Source organism: Aotus nancymaae, unplaced genomic scaffold, assembly GCF_030222135.1.
Source record: "Aotus nancymaae isolate 86718 unplaced genomic scaffold, 86718_ANA_hifiasm-v0.15.2.pri h1tg000002l, whole genome shotgun sequence".
Lineage (NCBI taxonomy): Eukaryota > Metazoa > Chordata > Mammalia > Primates > Aotidae > Aotus > Aotus nancymaae.
The window spans coordinates 22,859,210-22,885,440 of record NW_026988413.1 but is presented as its reverse complement, the minus strand read 5'-3'; the positions used below and the strand labels follow the sequence as shown (position 1 = coordinate 22,885,440).

General features: G+C 36.8%; 1 protein-coding gene across 1 annotated transcript in view; it reads left to right on the top strand.

Annotated features, from left to right (window-relative positions):
- The window catches only part of LRGUK (leucine rich repeats and guanylate kinase domain containing), a 128,098-nt gene that overhangs the window by 84,440 nt on the left and 17,427 nt on the right, over positions 1-26,231 (top strand). Inside the window, exons 16-17 of the mRNA XM_021673856.2 lie at positions 10,367-10,506; positions 25,676-25,764. Coding sequence (XP_021529531.2) covers positions 10,367-10,506; positions 25,676-25,764 — 229 coding nt within the window. The remainder of the gene's footprint in view (positions 1-10,366; positions 10,507-25,675; positions 25,765-26,231) is intronic.

Here is a 26,231-nt window from a genome sequence, read left to right as displayed (position 1 = left end):
CTGACAGGGACCAGGGTTACCTTTAGACATACCTATTGAATCTACTCCTATGTATGGAGACTATACTCCCCCCAAAAAGAGGATAATTGTGACTAAAACAGACAACCTAAGTTGTGACTCTTAAAAAACTACAAGATGTCTATTGAGCACTTACTGTGTTTGGTATCTCATATTTAAAAATGTAACTGATGACTAAATGCTTGTGTAAATGTATTTTATCTTACACAAAAGAGATGTGTCCCTGAGACTATGAATTTCAAATGTTATTTCAAGGGCAGTAGAGGAAATTGATATTTTAGAAATCCAGGATATAGAAATCCTCTTGCAAAATGAAGAGCTTATGTAATGCCAGTAATTACCTTCTGATTTATCTGAGTTGTCCATAATGAAAATAATACAGTAACTTTAGAAAACATATCTAATAATGTTTTACATACAGTAACTTTAGAAATATTTAGAAAATAATACAGCAGCTTTAGAAAACATATCATTTATTTATTTTATTTATTTATTTTTATTAAAAGTTCATTCATCCAACAAGCATTTATTGAGTACACCCTATGTGCCAGATAGTGATAGTTGCTAGATAAGGTGAGATGATGAGGACGCTTCAAGAAGCTTTGTCTTTTATCAAGGGAGACAGATTAGAGGGTTCATTATACTAATAACGCCATGTGATTAGGGCAACTGAAGGCCCCACAGCATGCTAGGCTGTATTTTGCATCCTACAGACAGGAAAATACATTTGTTAACTTTTCCAGGCTGTCATAAGAATACCAAGGAAAGACACTGAATTCAGCCTGGGACACAAAAATTGGATCACGAAACACTTCTAAGAGAAGGTCAGCCTTCAGCTTAGTCTTCACGGTTGCAGAATTAGTCAGCAGACTGATGGCAAGAGGAAGTTTTCTTAGAAGAAGGAACCACATTTGCCTATGCAGAGGCATAGCATTTTCTAAGGACCCGATTGCCAGGAGAGATGTAGGTCTATGTAGATCCAAAGTGCCTTTTGTGCTACTACAATGAGCTTGGAAACTTGATCTTCAACAATGGGGAGCCGCTGAATTTGTATCTAGAGGCATCTGTCTGGAGGAGGTATAGAGGATGAATCTGAGGAGAGCAATTCAGGAAACAAAAGGAGCGGCTGGAAAGTTATTGCTGTAGTCCAGGAAATAAGGTAAGGCCTGAAATGAGGCTCTGGGGGCAGGAATTGTCAAATTAGATAAATATTTAGATTGGATGTGGAGGAGGGCAGATTGTGCAAGAGAGGAAGAAAATTAAAATAATTACTCATTTTCTATGAGCTGGGTGTGGGGCACTTTAGCGTTAACCATGTCTCTCACTTAGGTGAAGAATTTTAGAAATTTAAGATTACATTTAGAAATGTATAATTTTCCTCTTTGAGCACCTGTTTCTGAGGTTCCTGAAGGCACTTGGAGTTCCATTTCCATTAGGGTACAAACGGGAAGTGATAAGCCAAGTTTTTGTATCACTTCTTTGTGTCTGCGTTACTGTTTTAGCAGTGTACGTCCCTAATGTCAGATTCAGTGGAACCGGACCACATTTTGTTTGTGGTCAGAGGAAAGGAGTGAAAAGAATATCAACGAAAGGTTTTTAGTGCTATTATTGATTTTCTTGGTACAAGGGAAACTTCTGATTTTTACATATAGAATAACAAGGTTTAAAAATTGCCATTTTCCGTCTGTATTTACAAAGTTTCTATCATTCCCATGTGATATGTTGCTTAGCAAGGCGAGCTTTATAGAAACAAAAAAACATGGTGGCTTATAGTTACTACATTAGTAATACCATCTTTATCTCCTTTAAGGAAGACTGGCACCTAATATTCAAATCAATGGAGATAATAGTGCCACTTGGCGTGAAAGACTTCCTCTAATATTTAAAGAGCTAAACCGGTTATTTCCAAAATGTCAAAAGAGAATTGAATGAAGGGCATGAGTGGGAAATTCACAGAAGAGGAAATAAAAATGGCCAATAGATATGTCAGAAACATTTAACCTCATTATTAGTTAAAACAGCATAGACTTTTTTTTTTGTACTGAATTGGCAGATGAAAAACAGCTTAATGCCTATTCTTGGCGAGGATGTGGGTAAATGCACTTTCTATGTCTCAGTAGAGAAAGTGAATTGACACAGTTTTTCTGGGGCAGTTTTACAATTTTCTGTCACATTTACAAGATGTACTTTTTTTGTATATCTTCAGTCTAGTAATTTGAATCTGAGGATTATCATAAGGTAATCACTTATGTGCAGTGATGCTCATATCAGTGTATTTATGATAAAATCTGGAAATAATCTAGCTATCTAATGGGGTTTTAGAAATAAGTTATGGCATAGCTGTATGCTGGAATGTTATGTTGTCATTATAATCATGTCGTAGAAGAATAATTAGAGGAAACTATTGATTTCATAGTAAGTAGAAAGCAGGTTAAGAAGGTAGAATCAGTGTGGCTCCAGTTCTTAGCTCTGGATTATGGATTATGCATAATTTCTATTTTCCTATTTATGCTTTTTAGTATTTTCTAAATTTTCTACAATGACCTATGGGTTTATTCAGAAAACATTATATAAAATTCAAACACATACACACACACACACACACACACACACACACACACACACACTTTGAAGAGCTGTCATGCAAAAGCAATAGCCTTACATTCTATTTTGATTTGACATCATGAACTTTCTAAGAGTTAGAGGTGACTGGCAGAGGGACAGACTAGCTTGCTCCAGAAGTTAGATGCTCTGTTATGGGAATCTTACAGAAGGTCTTCTTATGTTGAGGGATTAGTTGGACTGGCTAAAATGTAAGATTCATTTTATGATCTAGGATCCACTTAGTGCAACTGACTCCACTTGCTGGTTACGAGGAATCCTGTTTTATTAAATGTAGTGCTTAGTACTAAAATTGTATGTACTTAGTACTCCTTAGATATATGGCTTTCAAAGTTTTATTGACCAAGATCCATAATTAGAAGTATACATTTTACAATATCATGACCCAGTAAACACATACACAGCGAAAAAAAAAATCTCAAAAAACACCCTTACTATGGTGATAGATGACTTTGATATTTTCTGTGGTGCTGGATTTTAATTTTTAAATTCTGTTTGTGGCCTCCTAAATTGATTTCACAATTTTGTTTGCAACCTGCAGTTTGGAAAACCCTGCACTGAGCGCCCTAGAGCTTTGCTTTGATGCTGTCCTTACTTGGAGGCTGTTACCAGACTGCCCCCCAGTTCTGGTTGCCTTCAAGTGAGGTTGGATGGGTGACATCATTTATGCTGAATTCTTCTCTGGGACAAGGATCTGGTGTATTGGCAGTTACGTTCTTTGTCAATGTTGGGGCTTGGGATAAGATATTTCCAAAATTCATATGTTTTATGTAAAGCATTTTTTAAAAAGGCACTTCAGAACAATCTTGATCAGCTTACTTCCTTGCCTTTTGCTCCATGACAAGCCTGATAATCATCTTATTACCATAAAAGATCCACCAAGTTCCACTTAAGATAATTGCACTATTTATATAGTACGTAGCACAGTATGTCTGTAAATGAATTTAATTGCATAGTCCAATTTGAAAGACATAATTCTAGAAATCACTTTTCTGTATTGACCAGCCATTCAGAGAAGAAGATAAGAAGAGCCTAACCATTTCTTTGTGTTGATGACAGATAAATGGTGTTAGAAGATCAAACCTCTAATCTTAAAACTGATTATGAGAGTGCAATCATGATTTGCGAAAGCTGAAGACCTTTTATTACAGATTATAACCTTAGAAATTCATGATTGCAAATAACACTAAAATTCAAACTAATCCTTAAAAATTCCAGTCGCATCCTTGGGCAAGTTACAGAATTCTCATGTATAAAATGTAGGTAGTAATAGTACCTGCCTCAGTATTTTTATGGGGATTAAATGAGTTAATATACTGAAAACCACCCAGAACAATATCTAGTGGAATAAGTGCTTTTATGAGTGTTTGTTCATATTAATATGAAAGCAGCAAAAAATGTTTGCATTTTCCCATTCATTGAAAGAGGGTGACACTTCAAACTGGGTGGTAATAGTTGGTAAATGCGATAGTCTTTGTGAAAATCCTTTTTTAAAATTTGACAACCTTGATTTAATTAAGGAACTTAGAATAATATTGGAAAGAAATTGTAGTTTAGCAAAATGTTACAGAGATCAAGAGATTCTTCAATGGGCATTCACAGGGAGCAGGGCAATTTGGAGAAGTGAGTAGGGAAATGTCAATTCTGATATTATTATGAATTTCCATGTGATACACACATAAAAGACCTGTCGTAACACCTGGCACATAGTACATGCTCATTAAATGCTCTCTATTATTTTTACTGTTATTTCATTATTGATAAATCAAGATTCTTTATATCCTGGATTTCAGATTGGTTAGATATTAAATGCTGTCAAGTGACTTGTCCAGATAGTGGGTATTTTATTTTCTCTTTGTGGATCAGTTGAGACAAAGACCAGCTTCTACAATTACCAGATCTATATACCCTCCGTGTCCTAAGATAGAAAAGCAAAGTGAAGAAAGACAGAGAATGTTTTTGCTGGAGAAAATGACCAATGAGGCAACATCTTTGAAAAAGTTATTCTTGAAGGATAAGCCCTTAGCAAGCAAAGATCATGCTTAGGGTGTGGGATTGGGTGGAAATCCCAGTGGAAATACAGTTATTTGAACACGTTAGTCGAAGGAAAGGAAACTTTTAATGTGTATTGAAGCTTCCTGATGATGTATATCCTGTTTCTTGCCAATCATTGCCACCCTTTTCCTTTTTTCTTTCCCAAATTCTTCTATATAATACAGATCATATATAGCAAATTTCCACTCTCAAAATTTACCTGTTCTATGTATTTTTTCTTCTTTAAAGTGTCAACTAACTACTTCGTTATATACTCATCCACTTTTGGGGGGGATTCTGGGCATCATTGCTCTATGTTTTAATTGGAACATTCTTGATGTAAGGCCCAAAGTTCACACCTCCACTGAAGACATTACAACGTATGAAGTTTACTGGAAAGGGAAATTTTTGTACTTTATTTGTTCTTATGAATGTACATGTACATGTTTTCCTTTTCCCTGATGTAGAAATTGTTTTTGTTTAAATAACTAATTATTCCTTTGATTAGACACTCAAGAATATAGCACTTTATCATTAGTATATTTTAGTAAATGTATTCACTTTACCATATATATAACATGACTATTTATAACATCATTACTGTATCTCCTTGGACTGATGTGATAGCTTTCTACTCTAAAAGCATATTTTGCTATGGAAAACTATCACGGATACTATGTGAAATTATTATTTTTCTAGTTGATATTATTCTTTTCTTAGAAGCACAGATAGACAAGACTTTTAAGATGTAATTCTGTCCTGGAAAAATAGCTTCTTTTAACATCTTTAGTTTTGTGGTAGCACTTCCTAATGAACTAAACTTTTTTCTTAATTTTCCACTGTAAATTATCAATCATATTAAAAATATTTAAAATTTGATAGCAGATTGTTGTGTTTTCTTTTCAGCTCTTTTTGTGATTACATATTTCCATATAATGACTTTTATACAGATTTTACAGGTATTTACATTATACGTATATATGCATTTAATCATTGTAAGTATGAATTATTCTTGTTAGTTTTTCTTTTTTAAAAAAACCTTCACTATATCATTTTTTTTTTGTTTGTATGTGTGTGGTTTTTTTTTTTTTTTTTTTTTTTTTGAGACGGAGTTTCGCTCTTGTTACCCAGACTGGAGTGCAATGGCGCAATCTTGGCTCACCGCAACCTCCGCCTCCTGGGTTCAGGCAATTCTCCTGCCTCAGCCTCCTGAGTAGCTGGGATTACAGGCACGCGCCACCGTGCCCAGCTAATTTTTTGTATTTTTAGTAGAGGCGGGGTTTCACCATGTTGACCAGGATGGTCTCGATCTCTTGACCTCGCGATCCACCCGCCTCGGCCTCCCAAAGTGCTGGGATTACAGGCGTGAGCTACCGCGCCCGGCCTTGTGTGGTTTTTTTAGACTGAGTCTATACATTTAATCATTGTAGATATGTATGAATTATTCTTGTTACTTTTTCCTTTAAAAAAAACTCCTCACTATATGGTGTGTGTGTGTGTGTGTGTGCGTGTGTGTGTTTTAGATGGAGTCTTTTTTTTTTTTTTGAGACGAAGTCTCACTCTGTTGCCCAGGCTGGAGTGCGGTGGCACAATCTCGGCTCACTGCAACCTCCACCTCCCGGTCTAAGCAATTCTCCTGCTTCAGCCTCCCGAGTAACTGCGAATACAGGTGCCCACCACCATGCCTGGCTAGTTTTCTGTGTTTTTAGTAGAGACGGGGTTTCACCATGTTAGCCAGGATGGTCTCGATCTGCTGACCTCGTGATCCACCTGCTTTGGCCTCCTAAAGTGCTGGGATTACAGGCGTGAGCCACTGTACCTGGCCCTAGATGGAGTCTTACTCTGTTGCCCAGTGGAGTCTGGAGTGCAGTGGTGGGATCTCAGCTCACTGCAACCTCCACCTCTAGGATTCATGTGATTCTCCTGCCTCATCCTCCCCAGTAGCTAGGATTACAGGTGCATGCTACCACACTTGGCTAATTTTTTTATTTTTAGTAGAGATAGGGTTTCATCAATGTTGGCCACACTGGTCTTGAACTCTTGACCTCAGGTGATTTGCCTGCCTCGGCCTCCCAAAGTGCTGTGATTACAAAGCTCCATTTGAGTGGGGGGAAAAAAATAAGTAATTTTGAAGTCATTTGTGCATCTGAGGACTTTGATTTTAAAATTAAAGCCTGTTTCCAAGTCATCCATTTCTAAATGCTTTCAAAGAGAGATCAACTCTAGTGTTAATACATTTTTTTGCAAGGTTTTATTTAAATGTTAAAAGCTCATATTGAAAAGTAATCAGTCATATTTTTGGACAGGAGAATGACTAAATTGCTTTGCTATATAAGAAATCTTACAAATGTAGAAACACTTGTCATTAAAATAGAGACTGTTTTTCAAAATATTTACAATCTGACCCCCCAAATGGTAAGTTCATCACTAGTTATTGACCTGGCTACGTGCCTGTGATACCAGATCATCAACTTCTTTTATTTTTTCCTTTCCTTTATGCAGTAAATGGCCCTGTTTAGTCTGTGTGATGATATAATGTTAAATATACATATAAATCTTTTATTCTTAGGTACATGGCCTCTACTGCTTTTGTTATTTAGGTTGGATTTTATGCTTATTCTTTTAAAATGTTTTATACAAATATTATTTTAATTTGACTTCAAATGAGTATGTCTAATATAAAAGATCTAAGCCATTTAGAATTAATTTGAAATGTAGTTCCAGTTGTTCCAGATACTTCATTTATGTTTTCCTGCATTTGTAATGATACTAATCCATAAAAGAACTTTAAAAATCTGCCTTGGATCATTAAATTCATTTATGCTTCATTGCAGGTATTTAAATAAATTTAACTAGCCTATATACTGAAGAACTTTCTTCTTTTTGTGGACTGTAAAGTAGTTTATATATATTTAAAGTGCTGCCTCAAGGTTGGCTTTAATTTAGATAGTTTGAATAAAATCACATTAAGAAAATTTGTTACATGGCGTTATAACATTGGTAATTATGGCTTTTTTCTTAAATTGGGAAATAAGCCCATTGATGTATTAAGACATTAGACAATATATTAAGAACTGTATGAAACTCTTTATTATAGGAGTTCAAGTCATTAAGGTGGTAGTATTACAATGTAGTTTAATAGTAATCTAAACACATTATCTTTACCCAGAATGTTTTGTTGCTGAGAAATCATTAAGACATTACATTATTGGAATTATAGCTGCATTGTGTCATCAGATTGAAATTGACTTGTTTATACCATAGTACAGACAGCTTATATCTTAGAAAACTGGAAAAAGGAACCCATACACAAAAATTAAATTGTATTTTTGAATAAACTTTTATATACTATATAGGATCTTCTTTATAGAAATTATTTCAGTGAATATAGCTTTTATTTCTTTAAATTTTATCTTATTTATGTGGTTCCAGTTCATCCGTTCTTTTTCCTAATGCTCTGTGCTTAGAGTGACATCAACAGGACAAGGTTTTTTTTTTTTTTTTTCCAAAAGATAATTTAGCACAGGATGCACCTCCTCCTTCTCTCTCTCTCTCTCTCTCTCTCTCTCTCTCTCTCTGTTTCTGCCTCAGCCACGCTGAATTCTTTACTGTGATGCAGTTATATTAAGGATACATCTATGTTCTTAACACCAGCCAATTTTTCTGTCTGATATAGTTTTCCCCCAGATGTTTGAATACTGTTCTTCTTTATGCCTTTTCATATTTGTTTAGATGTCACCACCTTAGAGAGGACTTCCTCGGACCACGATGCCATCTCTCATGCTGTCCCCTCATCCGGCTTCCTCTTTCTTCATCACTCTTGTCCATTACCTGACATTATTTAATGTGTTATTTTTCTGCCTCCAATATTGGAATGTAATCCCCACAGGTCAAGAACTTTTTATTTACTGCTATATCCCCAACATCCAGAGCACCAGCTGGCACATAGCAGATACTCAATAAATATGGGTCAAGTGCCTTTTTTTTTTTAATCACAGAGATTTAACAGAGGATGTTTCTGCGTACAGTTGTCTTATTTTATCACTCTGTGGTTCAACATAGTTTCTTTAATGTTCCTTTCTAGATTGTTCTATTACCTGGAATTCTTTGGATATAGTCCTTGCACATTTGTTGCATCTGTTCAATCTCTCTCTCTTAAGATGGGGGCTGGATGGAACTTTAGACTTCCTTACCATGATTAAATACTTTCTCTTGTCTGCAACAACTTTTACCTTGTTTTATTGGTTTGGGATTGCCACACAATTTGGGGGAGTACAAGTTGAGATTCCAAACCAAAGTAGAGTCTGATTTCCCACAGGTGTTTCTATCGTCTGGTTAGGTGAGAATCTGTGCCCAGGCAAAGTCCCTAGGTCTGTGGACTGACATTTCCAGATACCCCTTTTCCAACTTGTCACCTTATCAAACAGTCCAGGTCTTTTTTTTTTTCTTTTGTAGTTATTTTGAGACAGGGTCTCACTCTGTCACCCAGGCTGGAGTGCAGTGGCAGAATCATGACTCACTGCAGCCTCTACCTCCTGGGCTCAAGTGATCCTCCCACCTTAGCCTCCCAAGTAGCTGGGATTACAGGCACACACCACCACACCAGGCTAATTTTTGTATTTTTTGTAGAGATGGGGTTTCACCATATTGGCCAGGCTGGTCTGAAACTCCTGGGCTCAAGCGTTCCACCAGCCTCGGCCTCCCAAAGTGCTGAGATTACAGGTGCGAGCCATTGCACCTGGCCAAGTCCAGGTTTTATAGCCAAGCATGCAAGGACTGTGGCTTCCCTTCTCAAACCACATGTTCAAACCTCTGCCCCGATGCCCTCTGACCTCTTAGCATCAATTCCCACTCCTCTGAATCTCAGTCTTCGCTACACTTGTACCACCTAGAACATTTTCTTTCTTGGTTTCTGCCTTATTATGTATTAAAAACAAAACAAATTTCTGTTATACATTAGTATTTTCTTTCATTTTTGGGTGGGGATAGCTTTCCACTTCTGCTCAGTCCATCATATTGACTGAAGATACATGTGAATATCATTTATTGTAGCATTTTAAAAGCAATACTGAAAGTGTTGATGCTCCCATATGGCCAAAGCTATTTACTCCTAGGCCCTCTGTGAATGAGCAGTAATAAAAATTTATATGTAAATTTTTACATAAATAAGAATAAGAATTTATTCTTATATTCTAGGTCTCTGAACATTCTAACATCTAAAATAAAAATATTAGATATTATTTATGAATAAATTCTGTTAAACAGTGGCCTCATCATCCATTCCATTCTCTTTCAAATCCTCTTAGCATTGTGTAGTTTATTATCCTTTTAGCCTTTTGGAATTTCATCAAATGAAAATTCATAATAAGAGTAACTTTTCAATTAAGTATCTAGAAGCCACTGTTTTTGAAATGTTTTACTTCTTTTGATTATATTTTAAATAAACCTGAATTGATTGAGTATTGGGTATATTCATAGGATATGTCTATTAGGTATTATAAGCTGACTTTATTAGTATTAGTTATTTTATTCTAAGATATATTTTTATTTTATTTTCAAGTTGAAATGCACAGATTTTAAGCATCCAATTGTTATGTTTGGGGAAATAAAAATATAAATCATTTCTATCACTTCAGAAATTTCCCTTATATTATGCCTTTTATTTTAAACTTGATTTTGTTTTTTCTACCAGATATTAAGACATCCCACCTGAAATCTGAAGTGCATCCTACAAAGTATATTTCTTCGAATATGGCTGATTTCCTGCATTCTACAGACAGAAACTACCTTGTTAAATTATGGGCGAAACTTTCAGCCAAAAAAACACCAGTGGTAAGGGAGGGATAGAAGGGGTGAAGCAGCAACTGAGCTTTATACCATGTCAGACAAAGAGGAGATTTCATATTTTGAGACTCATAAGTTTTCTCCACATAATTCTCTCACTAGTGTCAGCTGAAGACAGGACTTTGCCTCTGTATACATCCCTAAGAATAGACACTGGTTCTAAAAGTAGAATATTCAATATCAGATTTTGTGAGTACCTTTCTCCCGGACTTCCAGTGGAAATTCTGACATTCAAATCTTCTATTTAGTAAGAACAGAAAAGCACTACAAGAAAATTAATGCAGTGAAAGATGTATTTCAAAGGAAAACTTGCTTTGTTGCTGGGATATAATTTTGAGTATTCTTGGGCTTAGCCTGAAAAACGAGTCCACTCAGAGTCCATGTTTTACAACTTAGCACTACTTAAACCAGTCGCATCACTTAGTCCCAACTTAAGTCTCTGAAAGCTTTGAGAAAGCAGCGTGCACAGGAGTACCGAATGCAAAATTGGCACTGCATTCAGATTAGCTTGTACTTGTTTTCCATCTGTAATCATTTTTACTTGATGATCTGGGAATATAAAGAGACTTAGTTGCAATTGCAATTTGCTGCAGAAGCAACAGAACTTTTTGTTTCGGTTTTCAATTCCTTGTTTGTGTTTCCTTGAGGGCTAGCCTGTTCTTTTTTTTTCTTTTTTCTTTCTTTTTGCCATGGAGTTTTGCTCTTGTTGCCCAGGCTGGAGTGCAATGGTATGATCTCAGCTCACCTAACCTCCACCTCCCGGGTTCAAGTGATTCTCCTGCCTCAGCCTCCCAAGTAGCTGAGATTACAGGCATGCGCCACCACACCCAGTTAATTTTGTATTTTAGTAGAGAGAGGGTTTCTCCATTTTGGTCAGGCTAGTCTTGAACTCCCAAATTCAGGTGATCCACCTGCTTTGGCCTTCCAAAGTGCTGGGATTACAGGTGTGAGCCACCATGGCCGGCCAAGGCTAGCCTGTTTGAAACAAATAGTTACATCAAGTCAGAACCATAGGCAGTGGTTAAAAGAATCACACTGATTACTGATTACTGCAGGCAAAAAGTCTCAGGCTATGGTGTATACAGATATAGTAGGAAAAGATAGTTTCATGAACTTTTACATGCTGGATCACTCCTTGCCTGCGGTGCCCCTCCCTGAGAAACTGAGCAACCCCCATAATCCGCAGCATCTGGTACCCAGTGTGGAACATGTATTGTGTCCAGTGTCAGTACTGGCATTTACCGAGCCATGATGGTAGTAATTTGCAGAGCCCTGAGGTTCTGATGCCTTTGCCTCTCAGTGCTAGCAGTTTAGGTGGAAATACAAATGTAACAAGGTAGTTTCATAGAAAAGCAAACCAAACTGCCACAGAACTAACAGATTCACTCTTAAGAAACTACGGCAAATGTAATACTGAATTGCTCTTGTCACATGTATGGGTGAATTCACCTAAGATGATGCTTCATGCCTCATTTTTCTTTTAAAGATTATGAATTCAGTGCTCTTGGGATCTGCAAGTATTTATCACATTTTAGGAGATCTCACAGGTTGTTAACCTTTTGCACAGCTGGTATAATGCTGCAAAACAAGCAACATACCTTTTCAAGATCATCACAACAGAAGATTCAGTGAGATATGATGATGTATGTTAGAGAACACACATTGCCTTCATGCAGCATTTGTAATTTAGAAAGAACTTTTGCATAGGTTATCTCACGTACCCCTCACTGCAACCCTAAGGAGAAGGTGTTTTTCTCATCTTACCTGCCTAAGGTAAATTGCCATGTCTTTTGAGAACTGTTTAGTGTATGGAAGAAAGTAATTGCAGCTGTCTCTGTCAAAAACCTTTATCTTAAATTGTCTAAAAGAAAAAAGGCATTTTTTTTTTGGTGCTTTTTGGTGTTTTAACTGTATATTTAATGTGTTAGTATTTTCTTTTGGAAACTATTAAGAGGGCTTTGACAGTGATGGACAAAGTAGAAATTCCCATCTCTAGTGTGTGTGTGTGTGTGTGTGTGTGTGTGTGTGTGTATTTTTCTGGCTGTTTCTCTGAAGTACCATTCCCACCTATGTCAAAGATTGCATTCTTTCTTTCCTGCTCAAACCCACCTCAAAACTCACTGTGTACATGAGGCGTTTTCCATACCACCTCTGTAATCTAATATTCTCTTCTTCCCTTGGCCATAGCGCACAATGACATGTGTGTGAGCTGTGATTACAAAATAATGAGGCTGGTGTTATGTGTGTCTTAAGGAAACCAATCTTATTTCTTGGTAGTCACATAGGGCACACGTCTTAACTAGTTGGGTAAGTACATGTTTATGTGTATATTTGGTCTATGTTAGTTTCTATTTCCATTTAATTATTGGCTTCTTGACCCAAGAGGAAAAATGCACTCACTTTGAATCATGTGATAGCCTTGCCACCTACTGGTTGATCTTACAAAAGCCACTTATCTGCTATGAGATGTCATTTCCTTTTCTGTAAAGTATATACAGAAAAATAATAATACCTACCTTATAATGTCACTGTATCAAATGCATAGGAAACTTCTTTGTTAATGATTGGCTGTAGAACAAATGTTGTTGCTAAGGTGGTGGTGGTAGGCAGGGAGTGAGGAAGGGCTCAGGCCCTCAGCTGTACTTCTTTATGTTCAAGAACAGCAGCTCTCCTTTGGGGATCATCAGCATCCTTGTATCACCAAGAACCTTCAGATATCTGAAAAGTGGTTTATTGGACCTCTGCTTCCACTAAAGGCAGACCTGGTAATTTGGATTAACCTTCCTGCTGAAAACAACTAGAAAACCTGGATTTAAAATTGTCTACTTGAAGGCATCAGAGAATTAACAGAAAAGAGAAAGTTTATCTGGCCAGGAATTAGGGGAGGATGACCCTGAGAGGTGAACCTCAGAGATCTTAGCCACTACAATAAAGAATAAACAAGAAATAAATGGTGTAAAGTTTGAAAATAGTTAATAAATGCATTTGACAAGATTATTAGAAACATAAAACATATAAAAATAAATTAAATTTCTATCTAATAGCGACAATTTTAAATATATTTAATTTTTTAAAAATATATTTTCAGGCCAAGTGTGATGGCTCAGGTCTGTAATCCCAGCACTTTTGGAGCTGAGGTGAGAGGATCACTTGATGTCAGGAGTTTGAGACCAGCCTGGCTAACATGGTGAAATCCCGTCTCTACTAAAAATACAAAAATTAGTTGGACATGGTGGTGCACATGTGTAGTCCCAGCCACATGGGAAGCTGAGGCACAAGAATCACTTGAACCTGGGAGACTGGAGGTTGCAGTGAGCTGAGATGGCATCACTGCACTCCAGCCTGGGTGACAGAGGGAGATGAAAAATATATATATATTTTTTTCATATATTTTATATATAATTTTAATATACATAAATATATATGTTCAGTAGCATCCAAAAAGTCAAATATTTAAAAACAAATTAATAAAAGATATGTAATGCCTCTACTTAGAAAAATATAAAACACATTTTCTAGAAAAAGACCTAAAAAGTGGAGAGATAGACCATGTTTATGGATTACATGGCTCCATATTATACAAATGTCTGCTTTCTCCAAATAGGTCTATACATTCAATTCAATCCAGTCAAAAACATTCTCACATTTTTTATGGAAATTAATAATCTGATTTTAATATGTATATGAAAATGCTGGTATCACCACTAAAACAGACAAATAAACTAAATAACAGCCCAGAAATAGATCCATGCACATATGCAAAGTTGATTTATGAATAAAGTGGCACTACTGAGCAGCAGAAAAATGATGCCTTTTGTATAGCATTAATTAGGTATAAATAGGAAGAGAATTAGATTTAACCCTGATCTCACACCATATACAAAAATTAAATCAAGGTAGATTATATCTATATAAATGTGAAAAGCAAAATAATAATAGTTCTAAAAAATGTAAGATAATATTTTTATGATCTTGAGGTAAATTTCTTAAATGTAACACAAAAAGCATTTATTATGAAGGAAAAATCTGAAATATTGCAGTACATTAAAACTAAGATCTTCTGTTAATCAAAATACATCATTAAGAGGAAAAAAAGGCACACGATAGAATGAGGGGGTATTTTCCATAACTATAACCAACAAAGTATATCCAAAATATATAAAGAACTCCTGCAAATTATTAAGAAAAAAACAGGTAACCCATAGGAAAACCCCTTCACAAAATAATATCCAGATAGCCCATATTCTTATGAAGAGATACTTAGCCTTATTACTAATCAGGGAAATGCAAAATATAATCACAATGAGATACCACTATGCATAAACTAAAAGTACCCACATTATAAAGACTGACTATCAGTATGTGGGGCAATGTAAATTCCTATAAGACAACTAATGGAAGATTAAATTGGTGTACTTTGAAAAATAATTGGGCATTACTTACTAAAGTTGAACCTCGGCCAGGCACGGTGGCTGACGCCTGTAATCCTAGCACTTTGGGAGGCCGAGGTGGGCAGATCAGAAGGTCAGGAGATCGAGACCATGGTGGAACCCCATCTCCACTAAAAAATACAAAAATTAGCTGGGCGTGGTGGCGCATACCTGTGGTCCAAGCTACTTGGGAGGCTGAGGCAGGAGAATTGCTTGAACCCGGGAGGCGGAGGTTGCAGTGAGCCGAGATTGCGCCACTGACCTCCAGCGTGGCGTCTGGCAACAGAACAAGACTCTGTCTCAAAAAAAAAAAAAAAAAAAAAAAAAAAACCAAAAAAAAAAGAACCTCAATCATGGTATTCTGGTGTATATAACCAATAGAAATGAGTGGCTATGTGCACCAAAAGATATGTGCACAAATGTTTATAGTAGCATTGTTGATAATGGTCCTAAACTAGAAATACTCATGTTCATCAGCAGTAGAATGGCTATGTAAATTTTTGAATAGTCATATAATAAAATATGTACAGTAATGTAAACCAACAAACTTAACTTCTTGGTTGTATTTCACAAATATACTGTTGAACCAAAGAATTCTGACTCAAAAGAATGCATGCTATACATGCTCTCTGATTCCACTAATATACAATTAAAAACAGGCAATATTAAACCACAGTATTTAGGGATGCACATTTAGGTGATAAAACTATAAAGAAGTGGTTACCATAAAAGTCGGGAGAGTGCTTATCTCCAGAGGGGGAAGATGAAAAGGGTCTTGAGGGATGTGGAGACACTGGCAATTGTTTGTGAGGTTTAGGAGGCCACCTGGTGAACTGGAATGATATTTGTTCTGTTCATTAGCTGGACAAGCCTCAGTGAGTTACATATCCCATTCTGGGATTGGATAGGATTTCCTGAGGGCTGCAGTTTGAAAAATTAAGAGCAATCTGTAAGATGAGAATCCAAGGGTGATGCTGAAGCCCAAACCAGCCAGAGTCCACTTGATCCATCTGAAGGATTTGAAGAGAGTGAGGATCCATGGCAGTAGCCCAGATTAGGGGGAGACCCAGCTTACTACCTCACTGGACATAAATCTCAGAAAAGTGAAATATTGAGTAAAGGGAAGTGTGGCCCTGTAAGAAAGTAGTGTCTGTGGTCTGTGATAGTTTACTGGCAGATGAGTTCATTATGTCACGCTAGTTGATCAAGCTTGGAAAGAGCCTTTGCTCTCATAGCCATCATCTCCATTCCCATATTCAAAAGGATCTTCCTTCTTTTTTCCCTTCCTCCCTTCCTTTCTTCTTTCTTTTCTGCCTTTTTTCTTTCCTTCCTTTCTTTACTCCCTTTTCCTTCTTTTCTTCCTTCCTTCCTTCCTCTCTCCCTTCCTTCCTCCCTTCTTTTCTTATCTTCCTTTCCCTTCCTTCATTTCATTTTTTCTCCCTTCCTTTCTCTCTTCTTCCTGCTTCCTTCCTTTCCTCCTTTCCCATCCCTTCTTCCCATCTTTTGCCTTATTCCCATTTCCTCACTCATTTATTTATCTATCTACCTATTCTATATTTGTTGAATTCCTATCATGTATGTAGGATGTTGATTTGCTTTTTCAATTTGATCAGACATTTCCTGATCAGACCCTGCTGTAGACACTAGAACAATATGGGCCTGGTCCCTGTCCTTATAGAATTAATAATCTAGCAATGAGATCCTTTGGTCTACTTGTACTGGTAGGATAAGGTCAGTGTATCTCTAGCCCTCTTTCTACTACCTTCTTTCTTTGAGTAGAAATGGACTAATGGAATGTGGAAATCCTCAGTATTACTGACTTCCAATATACTGACAGCTATTTTTTATTTTTTATTCCTAAGGTCACTGGAATAAAGGTCCTCTAGAACCCAAATGATTTGTCTTTTTAGGAAGAAATGCCCAAGAACATTATTTTTTATGCTTCATGTCTGAACAAAACCTGCTAATAGCACATTTCTTGATTGCTACCCCAATCATTTATAAATATAAAGTTCTTTCTATAAATGTGATCATAATTTAATATGAATTTAGATAATGTAATAAAATATCTGATTTACTCGTTTTCTCATTCCTTGCTTATACAATTCTTTGTTGTTTTATTTCTTCTCTCTTCCTATCTTAAATGGTATTTACTTTTCTGAATGACTCCCAAATCACATTAATTTGAACATCTCTAAGAGAATCTCAGAGAACTGTAAATATAATTTTCATCAGCCTTACTTCTTAAACACTTAAACATTTTTCTTTGCAGGTTTGAGTAAAAAACAGTGCACAGCTCTTTTCTTACTATTGCAAAAAATGTATAACCCATCTTATCAGTGAGAGGTTTTTATTTATGCAACACTCACATGTAGGTTGCAGAAGTCTAAGTTCTTGTGTCTCAGTTGTCAGATGTTGTTATACTTCAGTCTCCCTCTCTGATAGTAACCCAATCCTCTTTTGCATAGTTGGCTCCCTGGAAACATACATGAAGGCTGTGCTGACTTAGTTAAGGTTTCTTGCTTTGGATTTGCTATTGTGACTAGGTTTTTGCCTTCTAGAAGAAGCTTGACTTTATTTCCATCAGATCTGTTTCTTCAACCAGCTCCTCCAACACCTTTACCCCTGAAGCAGGCCAAGTCACTGAGAGCCAGTCCTCCAGAAATAAAAATTGCTGATTGATCAATTCATTGACAGACAATTTAGCAAATATATGTATACAGCGGACAAGGCCCGTACAATCCTATAAGTACCAACTGTACGAAAGGCAATGAGCAAGTGGACCTGTGGTGACACTTACCAGGCACCATTTCCTTTCAGTACTCTTAGCACCCAGGTCAGCTCAGGGAGGAGAGGCTGCTTGTCCAAGTATCACACAGTTTAAGATGACTATTTTGATTTCAGAAGAAAAATGCTGTCTTCTACTCAGGTTCACCTTTCAGTATTGGTACATCAATGTGAATCTTGAGAGAATTTGATTTCCAGTATCTTTGGCCTCTGTTCTGTGTGTCTGATTTGAACTCAGGATCCTCATGGCGCTAAACAAAGCCTGTCCAACCTACAGCCTGCCGGCCACATGTGGCCAAGGACAGCTTTGAATGCAGCCCAACACGAATTCATAAACTTTCTTACAATATTATAAGTTTTTTTGCAGTGTATTTTGTTTTTTAGCTCATCAGGTTTCGTTAGTGTTAGTGTAGTTTGATGTGTGGCCCAAGACAATTCTTCTTCCAGTGTGGCCCAGGGAAGCCAAAAGATTGGCCCCCCATGCTCTAAACTGTTTCATTTTCAATATTTCTTTTGTCATAAAAAAACTTCAGTTAGGTTCACAGCGGCACAGATCAGCCTCTCAAAGCTGTTCTTCAGCTCTTCATTGGCCAACTCCCAATGTCCTTTTTTCTAAGCATTACATGACCCTCAAATACCACAATCTACTGCAGTTTCCCAATCTCTTGGCGATCTCACACACTGGTCTTCCAGAGATGAGGTACTCTGCTTTGTTCATAGATGGTTTCCCAACAGTGTGGTTGTCTGACCCCCTGCATGGCTTCAATACATTTTGTTGAACCTATGAATGAGGTAAGTGAATGGACAAAGGAATGATTTGTGATGTACTAAAACCCTTTCTCCAAAGTTTTCCTTTGATTTCTTTCTTCATTGCTGTTTCCAACTGGAAACTATTGGGGAGGTACTGTTTTCTTTCAGTGACTGGAAGATTTTAACACTAAGCGGATTTGTAGGCAGACATTTAAAATAAGCTAGCAGAAGAAATTTCTTACACCTATTGTTATATTAGCTGTTGTTCAATACCTAGTTTAATTAATATGTTGGGAATTGAAAACTGATGATTTTGTAATTCTATCATTTCGTTTTCTTTTATTAGCTGGAATAACACTATAAAGAGATGCTTCTTTCATCTCTCATCAGTTCATATAGGATCAGCAGGCTAAATGCTTTTTTCAAAATAACAAATTGGCTTCCTTTTATTCTCTGAAGGTGACCAATTATTTTTAAGTTATCACTTATGGTCATTATGATCTTCATTTAAGCATATTTGAAGGACACCACCTACTGCATTTTTTATCCTTATTGAAATTCGTATTATCTTACCTTTGGCTAGTGGGAGCCTTTTCAAGCTGGTACCTGTGTCCTTTAACGTGACCTGCAGAGTCTTTCATGGCTGTCTTTCTGTTATGACAAGATAATCCATGCTTTCTTGTACTTTCTGTATCCCAGACTTGGAATCAGTCTTTTCTTCAAGAAATCTTGGTTTAAGTGAGAGATCATAGTGGAAGAACACATTGCTGTTACCAGGGATGTTCATTACTATTGGGGTGGTTGTCATTTCTAGGTCTTTTCTGTGGATAGATAAAATATTTCATGAATTCAGTTAATATTTCCAATTCATATTCAGGACTTTCAGGATTTTTACTTTAGTTTTTTTTTTTTTTCTATTATGTATTTCTCTTTCTTCCACACTGAGAACCCTGCTTCTGAAAGAGACAGGAGATGATACACTCTCACATTAAATTACTCCTTTGATTTATCCCACCTTATACACAGAATAGTCTCAGGATAATGATACTATTATCACCAGCACCCATTACGACAGCTGAAAAATAGTTAAAAACATTTTTTACAAATGTTCTCCCCCCATTATTTATGGATTCGTAGCTACACTATCAAAGCACAGTCGTTGCATACTCTCCCTTTCTTTCAACCCCTCTAGTTTTTTGTTGTCTAAACTTATTCTTCACTAGATACGAAAAGGATTATGGGAACAATATTTCCTGAGTTCTTGTATGTGGGTAACAGTGTGTGATAATTAATAAGATATGAAATAGGTAAGACGAACAGTGATCTCCTATACTTTATACTGGGGTTGTAGTTTTTATCATTATCCTGTTTCCTTACTCTGTTTATTTTGTCAAAGATGCCAGTGTTTGTATGTTGAGTGTTCTTTCTCTATCTTAAATATTCATCATTTTCTCTTGAATCCTTTTTTACTACTCTTCATTTCTTTTTTATTTAAAATTTTTTACTCTGCTCACATTCTAGTTTTCTTAAACCATTGTTTGTTGTATTTATTCACTCTTGTATTTCTTCTAGTTTAGTTTTTGTTTCTGAGGTTTTTTTTTTCTTTATTTCTAATTCTTTCCTGAGTTCTACCACCTCGTTCATGAGTTTTTAAAATTGTAATTTATCTGTTCCTTAATGCTTTGTGTCATTCTCTTAATGTCTTTTAGTTTATTCTGAAGTAGTAGATTACAGATGAATTTTTCTGGTTTTATATGAGAGCTTTTATTGTCTTAACAGACAATAAAATGATGCTCATTTTTATGTGAAATTAGTTTTCTCAGACTTTTAGAAGGGAAGACAATTCCTTCAAAGAGCATCGAAATACATGGATTTCCTGGCTGTGTTCTCCTCTGTCCCCACTCCTTTGGTCTAGACCTTCTCTTTCTTTTGTTTCTGTTGACTCCGTTCTAATACATTTTTATTCTACCCCAATCACCTTCTCTGAGTGCGGGCCTGTCTTAGCAAGGAGCCCCAGGGGGTCAATTTCAAGAATTCACAGTTTACCCAGCTCCTTTAGGAGTTCCTATGACTTCTTATACACTACTGGAGTGGGAAGAACCCCTCTTCTCTTTCAGCTTGTGGTTCCCAAATTGCCCTGCTTTTCAGTGAATATGTTTCAGCTGTCTTGGCATTCCCTTTCCAGGTCTTTCAGTCCCTACGAGGCTTCCTTCAGCTTCCCCCTGCATAGAACTAACACCATGCAGGTGTGTGGCTATCTATTGACTTCCTCCTGCGTAGATACTGATACCACGCAGGTGTTGTGGTTATGAAAGCCTCACCTGTATTTTTGGGTTTGAGGAGATACGCTGCCACCTGGTTTTGTTGCAAATTTTTTGACATGTTTTTGATTTTGCTATTTAGTTGCTTTGTTTATTTTTATGTGGAGAGTCTAGAAGATCCAAAAAGTATGCTGCCACTACCACTGTCATCTTCTCAGTTATAATACAATGTAAATTAAGCATCAATGGGGGAAAAAGTAAGGGTGGTATGAAGTGAAATTGCAGCAGTAAATGGGGTACTAGTATAAAATATTTCCTAGCAAAATAATAAATTCACAGGAGAGTGAATAATAACAAACACAAAAAATAAAGTGAATTCACTGCAGACCTGGTTAATAAATAGTTATTTTATAGCAATGTCAAGCCATTTAGATATATTTATGGGATTTTTTAGACCTGGTTAATAAATAGTTATTTTATAGCAATGTCAAGCCATTTAGATATATTTATGGGATTTTTTAAACCTATAGTTTTGAAATGGTGAAGTTTAAATAGGGCTTGTTCCTTTCTTGTCTCATTACATCCTCCCCTGACTTCCCCAACACAATTTTCTCCTCATCCTGTTTACATGGAAACACGGAGCTCAGGGAAAGAGTAAAATGACTTTGGTAATCAAATACCCACCTGAGAGTCTGTGTTCAATGAGTCCACGTGAGCTCTTATACGTCATGGTTTCCAAGGCACAATTTCAAAAGCTTGACCTTTTTCAAGCTGGGAACAGTTGACAGCAAATTCTAATCCAGATTATAAAATATAGTAAACATTATTCACTCTTTATATTATCCCCTCAAATTTATACTGTTGTACATTAAAGCAGTTTATTGAGGTCCTGCGTTGTGCTAAGGTGTGTGTGCTGTGTGCAGGGATACAGCCGTGACAAAAGGGATTCTGATCTCTCTGGAATGTGACTGATTTCCAGAGATGTTCAGTGTGCCAGTCTTGGCATCACTATGGGTAAGTTATTGTGATGCAAAAATGTTTTTACAATCACATCAACTTAATTCTTAAAAATTGATTTTTAAAAACTCCCCCTAAAGACTTGGGAACACTTGAAACTATGCTAGCCCCCAAGGCTAAGACAGGTGATTCATCTGGAGTTGTGGCTTCACCATCTTTAACTATCCCCTATTCTTTCCTTTGCATGCTTGTTTGTTGTTATTTCCTATGAAATTTTAAGTGAATGCCAATTTATAGTGGAGCCTGGTAATGACATAATCAAAACAGCAAGGCGTATTTCAGATTAAGTTACTGGGAGCAAAGATTAATGGTATTTTAAGAGTACTTGCTGTTTAAATAAATGCCATTATAAAGCCCCTTTGTAAGTAAGTCTTGTATGTAAAACAAATAATCACTTGTTAATATATCTTGTCTTTTCTTTTTTTTTTATGAGAGAAAGAAAGAAAGAGAAAGAAAAAGGGGGAGAGAGAACAGGATTCTTGCTCTATTGCCCGGGCTGGAATGCAATCTAAAACTAGGTATTAAAAACCTCTTTTATGCCAGGCGTGGTGGCTCAGGCCTGTAATCCCAGCACTTTGGGAGGCCGAGGCGGATGGATCACGAGGTCAAGAGATCGAGACCATCCTGGTCAACATGGTGAAACCCCATCTCTACTAAAAATACAAAAAATTAGCTGGGCATGGTGGCACGTGCCTGTGATCCCAGCTACTCAGGAGGCTGAGGCAGGAGAATTGCCTGAACCCAGGAGGCGGAGGTTGCGGTGAGCTGAGATCGTGCCATTGCACTCCAGCCTGGGTAACAAGAGCGAAACTCCATCTCAAAAAAAAAAAAAAAAAAAAATCTTTTATGCCAGTAATTGTGCTTAACAACGGAGACAGGAAGGAATAAGGGAAGAAAATAACAAACAGCCAACCAATATTTCATTTAAGTCTGTGAAACACTATGCAAATGCTGAAGAATGATTTACTTCCAATTTTCCAATTATGTGGTCACTTTCAAAATAGGTGTAATGTGATACTGAGAAAAATGTATGTTCTGTGGACCTGGGGTGGAAAATTCTATAAATATTCACTAAGTTTACTTATTCCAGGTCTAAGTTCAAATCATAGATGTCCCTATTAATTTCTATGTCGTTGATCCGTCGAATATTAACAATGTGGTGTCAAAATCTCCTGCTATTATTGTGCGGGAGTCCAGGTCTCTTTATAAGTCATTAAGAACTTATGTATCTGGGTGCTCCTGTATTGGGTTCATATATATTTATAATCATTAACTCCCATTGTTGCATTGATCCCTTTACCATTATGTAATGTTCTTCTTTGTTTCTTTTAGTCTGTTACTATTAAAGTCTATTTTGTGAGAGACGAAAGTTACAACTCCTGTTTTTTTTTTCTTTTTTTCTCTCCATTTAATTGGTGAATCTTCCTCCATCCCTTCGTTTTGAGTCTTTGTATGTCATTGCTTGTGAAATAGATATGGATACAGCGTACCGATGGATTTTGACTTTTTATTCAATTTACCTGTCTGTGTCTTTAGTTGGGGCATTTAATCCATTTAAATTTAGAATTAATATTAATATTTGTGAGTTCAGTATTGTCATTTAATACTAGCTGGCTATTTTGCCCATTAGTTGATGTAGATTCTTCATTATAGAGATACTCTTTACGTTTTGGTAAGTTTTTGGGATGACTGATACTGGTTGTTCCTTTCTGTTTGTAGTGCTTCTTTCAGAAGCTCTTGTAAAGCAGGCCTGGTGGTGATGAAATTGCTGAGTGCTTGCTTGTTCGTGAAAAATTTTCTTTTTCCTTCGCTTATAAAGCTTAGTTTGGCGGGATATGAGATTCTAGGTTGAAAATTCTTTTCTTTGAGGATATTGAATATTGACCCCCACTCTCTTCTAGTTTGTAGGGTTTCTGCTGAGAGATCTGCTGTGAGTCTGATAGGCTTCCCTTTATGGGTAACCTGACCTTTCTCTCTAGCTGCCCTTAGAATTTTCTCCTTTATTTCAACCCTAGTGAATCTAGCGATTATGTGTCTTGGAGTTGCTCTACTTGAGAAATATCTTTGTGGTGTTCTCTGGATTAGCTGGAGTTGAGTATTGTCCTGCCTTACTAGATTAGGAAAGTTTTCCTGAATAATATCCTGAAGAATATTTTCCAACTTGGATTCATTCTCTTCATGACATTCAGGTACACCTATCAATCGTAAATTAAGTCTTTCACATAGTCCCATATTTCTTGGAGACTTTACTCATTCCTTTTTACTCTTTCTTCTCTAATCTTTTCTTCTCGTTTCATTTCATTAAGTTGGTCTTCGACCTATCATATACTTTCTTCTGCTTGATCAATTCAACTGTTAAAACCTGTGAATACTTCACAGAGTTCTCGTATTGTATTCTTCAGTTCCATTAATTCACTTATATTCCTCTCTAAATTGTCTATTCTCGTTAGAATTTCATCAAACCTTTTTTCAAGGTTCTTAGTTTCTTTACATTGGGCTAGAACATGTTCTTTTAGTTCACTAAAGTTCCTTATTATCCACTTTCTGAAGCCTAAATCTGTTAATGGAATGCACTCGTTCTTCATCAGGCCTTGTTCTCTTGTTGATGAGGAACTGTGATCACCTGTAGAAGGAGAGGCATTCTGATCTTGGGTATTCTCAGCCTTTTTACGCTGGTTTCTTCCCATTGTGAGTTCATCCACCTGTCGTCTTTGTAATTGCCTACTTTCAAATTAGGTCTCTAAGTGAACGTCCAACTTGTTGATTCCCAGCGCCGAAATCTGAGCAAACCACTGCGCCGGCCAAAACAGCGGCATCAAGATTCCTGGTGCTTTTCTGCCCGGGAATCTCCAGTCTGGCTTCCCTCTTGAGTCCCTTCTTCAATCAGGTAAATGGGCGACTCTGCCTTCCCGGAGCTCCAAACATCGATCAGTCCCGTTTACTCTGCACCGAGAACCACCGCGCTGGGGGCGGGGCGGCGTCTCTTGTGGCCGGCGTCGCAGTTTTGCCGGCTCCCCCGCCCCCCAGAGTCGCCCTGGCGACCCGTGGGGCTCCTCCACTGGGAATCTTCCGGTTCATGGGTAACAAAAATTCGTCTGAAAGTGTGGTGTCCTCTCGTTCTGTGCGTTTTCTCTGGGAGCTATAATCCCGAGCTTCTAGTGATCAGCCATCTTGGATCTCTCTCTATCTTTTCTGTAAATTAAGAACTTTGTATATTAGGTTTGTTTAAGGGAGGAAATCCAGTACCTGGACAGTTGCTAAACAGATCACATCCATCAGGCGGTGTGTGTATCCATGCATCTTCTGTTATTTATAAAACAGCCTGGGCTGTCTGGGTTTTCTTTCCTCTCTTTTTGTTGCCTTTTGCCACCAGACCATAAACCTTTTGAATGCAGAAACTGTCTTTTATGTATCTGTATCCCCATCAAATGCTTACTAAATAGTGATAGTGATATTAGTGAAATAATGAGGGAAAACCCCCTCCCCATCAATTTTTCCTATTTCAGGGTCATATTTAAACTTTGGTGGGTATGTTCATTCAATCAGTTAGCTACTGTATGTGCTGAGATCTGGGAAAACTAAAAAGACCATAATAGTCTGACCCTTTGAGAAGTTTATAATCTCATTAGAAAGATAAAAATGCACACATAAAATGTTAATAAAAATGGTCATATTATTATTTAGATGTCAAGTGGAGTTTATATATTACGGACTTTATAAAAATATTTTGGTTTTATTTATAAAGTTTGTACTTTTCTTTTTCTTGAATGAACACTGTTTTTTATGCCTTTCTTCCCCCTTTTTCTTTCCACGTATTTGTCAATCCTAGTAAAAAAGTGAATTATTTTAGCTGTTTTAATCATCTGATATTTTTAACATCATTATAATTTTCTGATGGTATTTCTTGCCTAGGAAAGAGCTTCTATACACAGACAGCATGAGGCAGCTCGGCAAGCTCTAAGAGGAAGGATACACCCTGGTCACACACTCCTATTTCAAAGGTAGCAATTATCACATGTATTTATACCTGAGAAACTTTAGATTGATTTCCTAGTGTCCAAATATACCAAATGAATCCTAAATCATGAACATAAACAGAGACCTCTGTCCTAAAATGGACCCAGTGATTCAGCAGTAAACCCTGTTCTAGAAGTTGTGTTTCCTTTTCATTTATATACATTTTTAAAAGGCACAGTATGCTCATAGCTACTAGAAACTGATGATTTTTTGAAGATTGCAAAGAATATTTCTGATGGCGTTTGAATAGCAGTACTAGGTTTCACCAAGGCTGTTCATGACTGAAGGTTAATTATATCCCATGGTACGTGACCCTGTACTTGTCTGTCATGACTCACAGAACAATAGTCATTAATTATTTGTGGGATCAAATGTTTAGTGTCTGTTTTCCATATTAGACTGTAAATTCCATGGGGATGGGAAGAATTGTGTCTTTATTATAAATCCATGA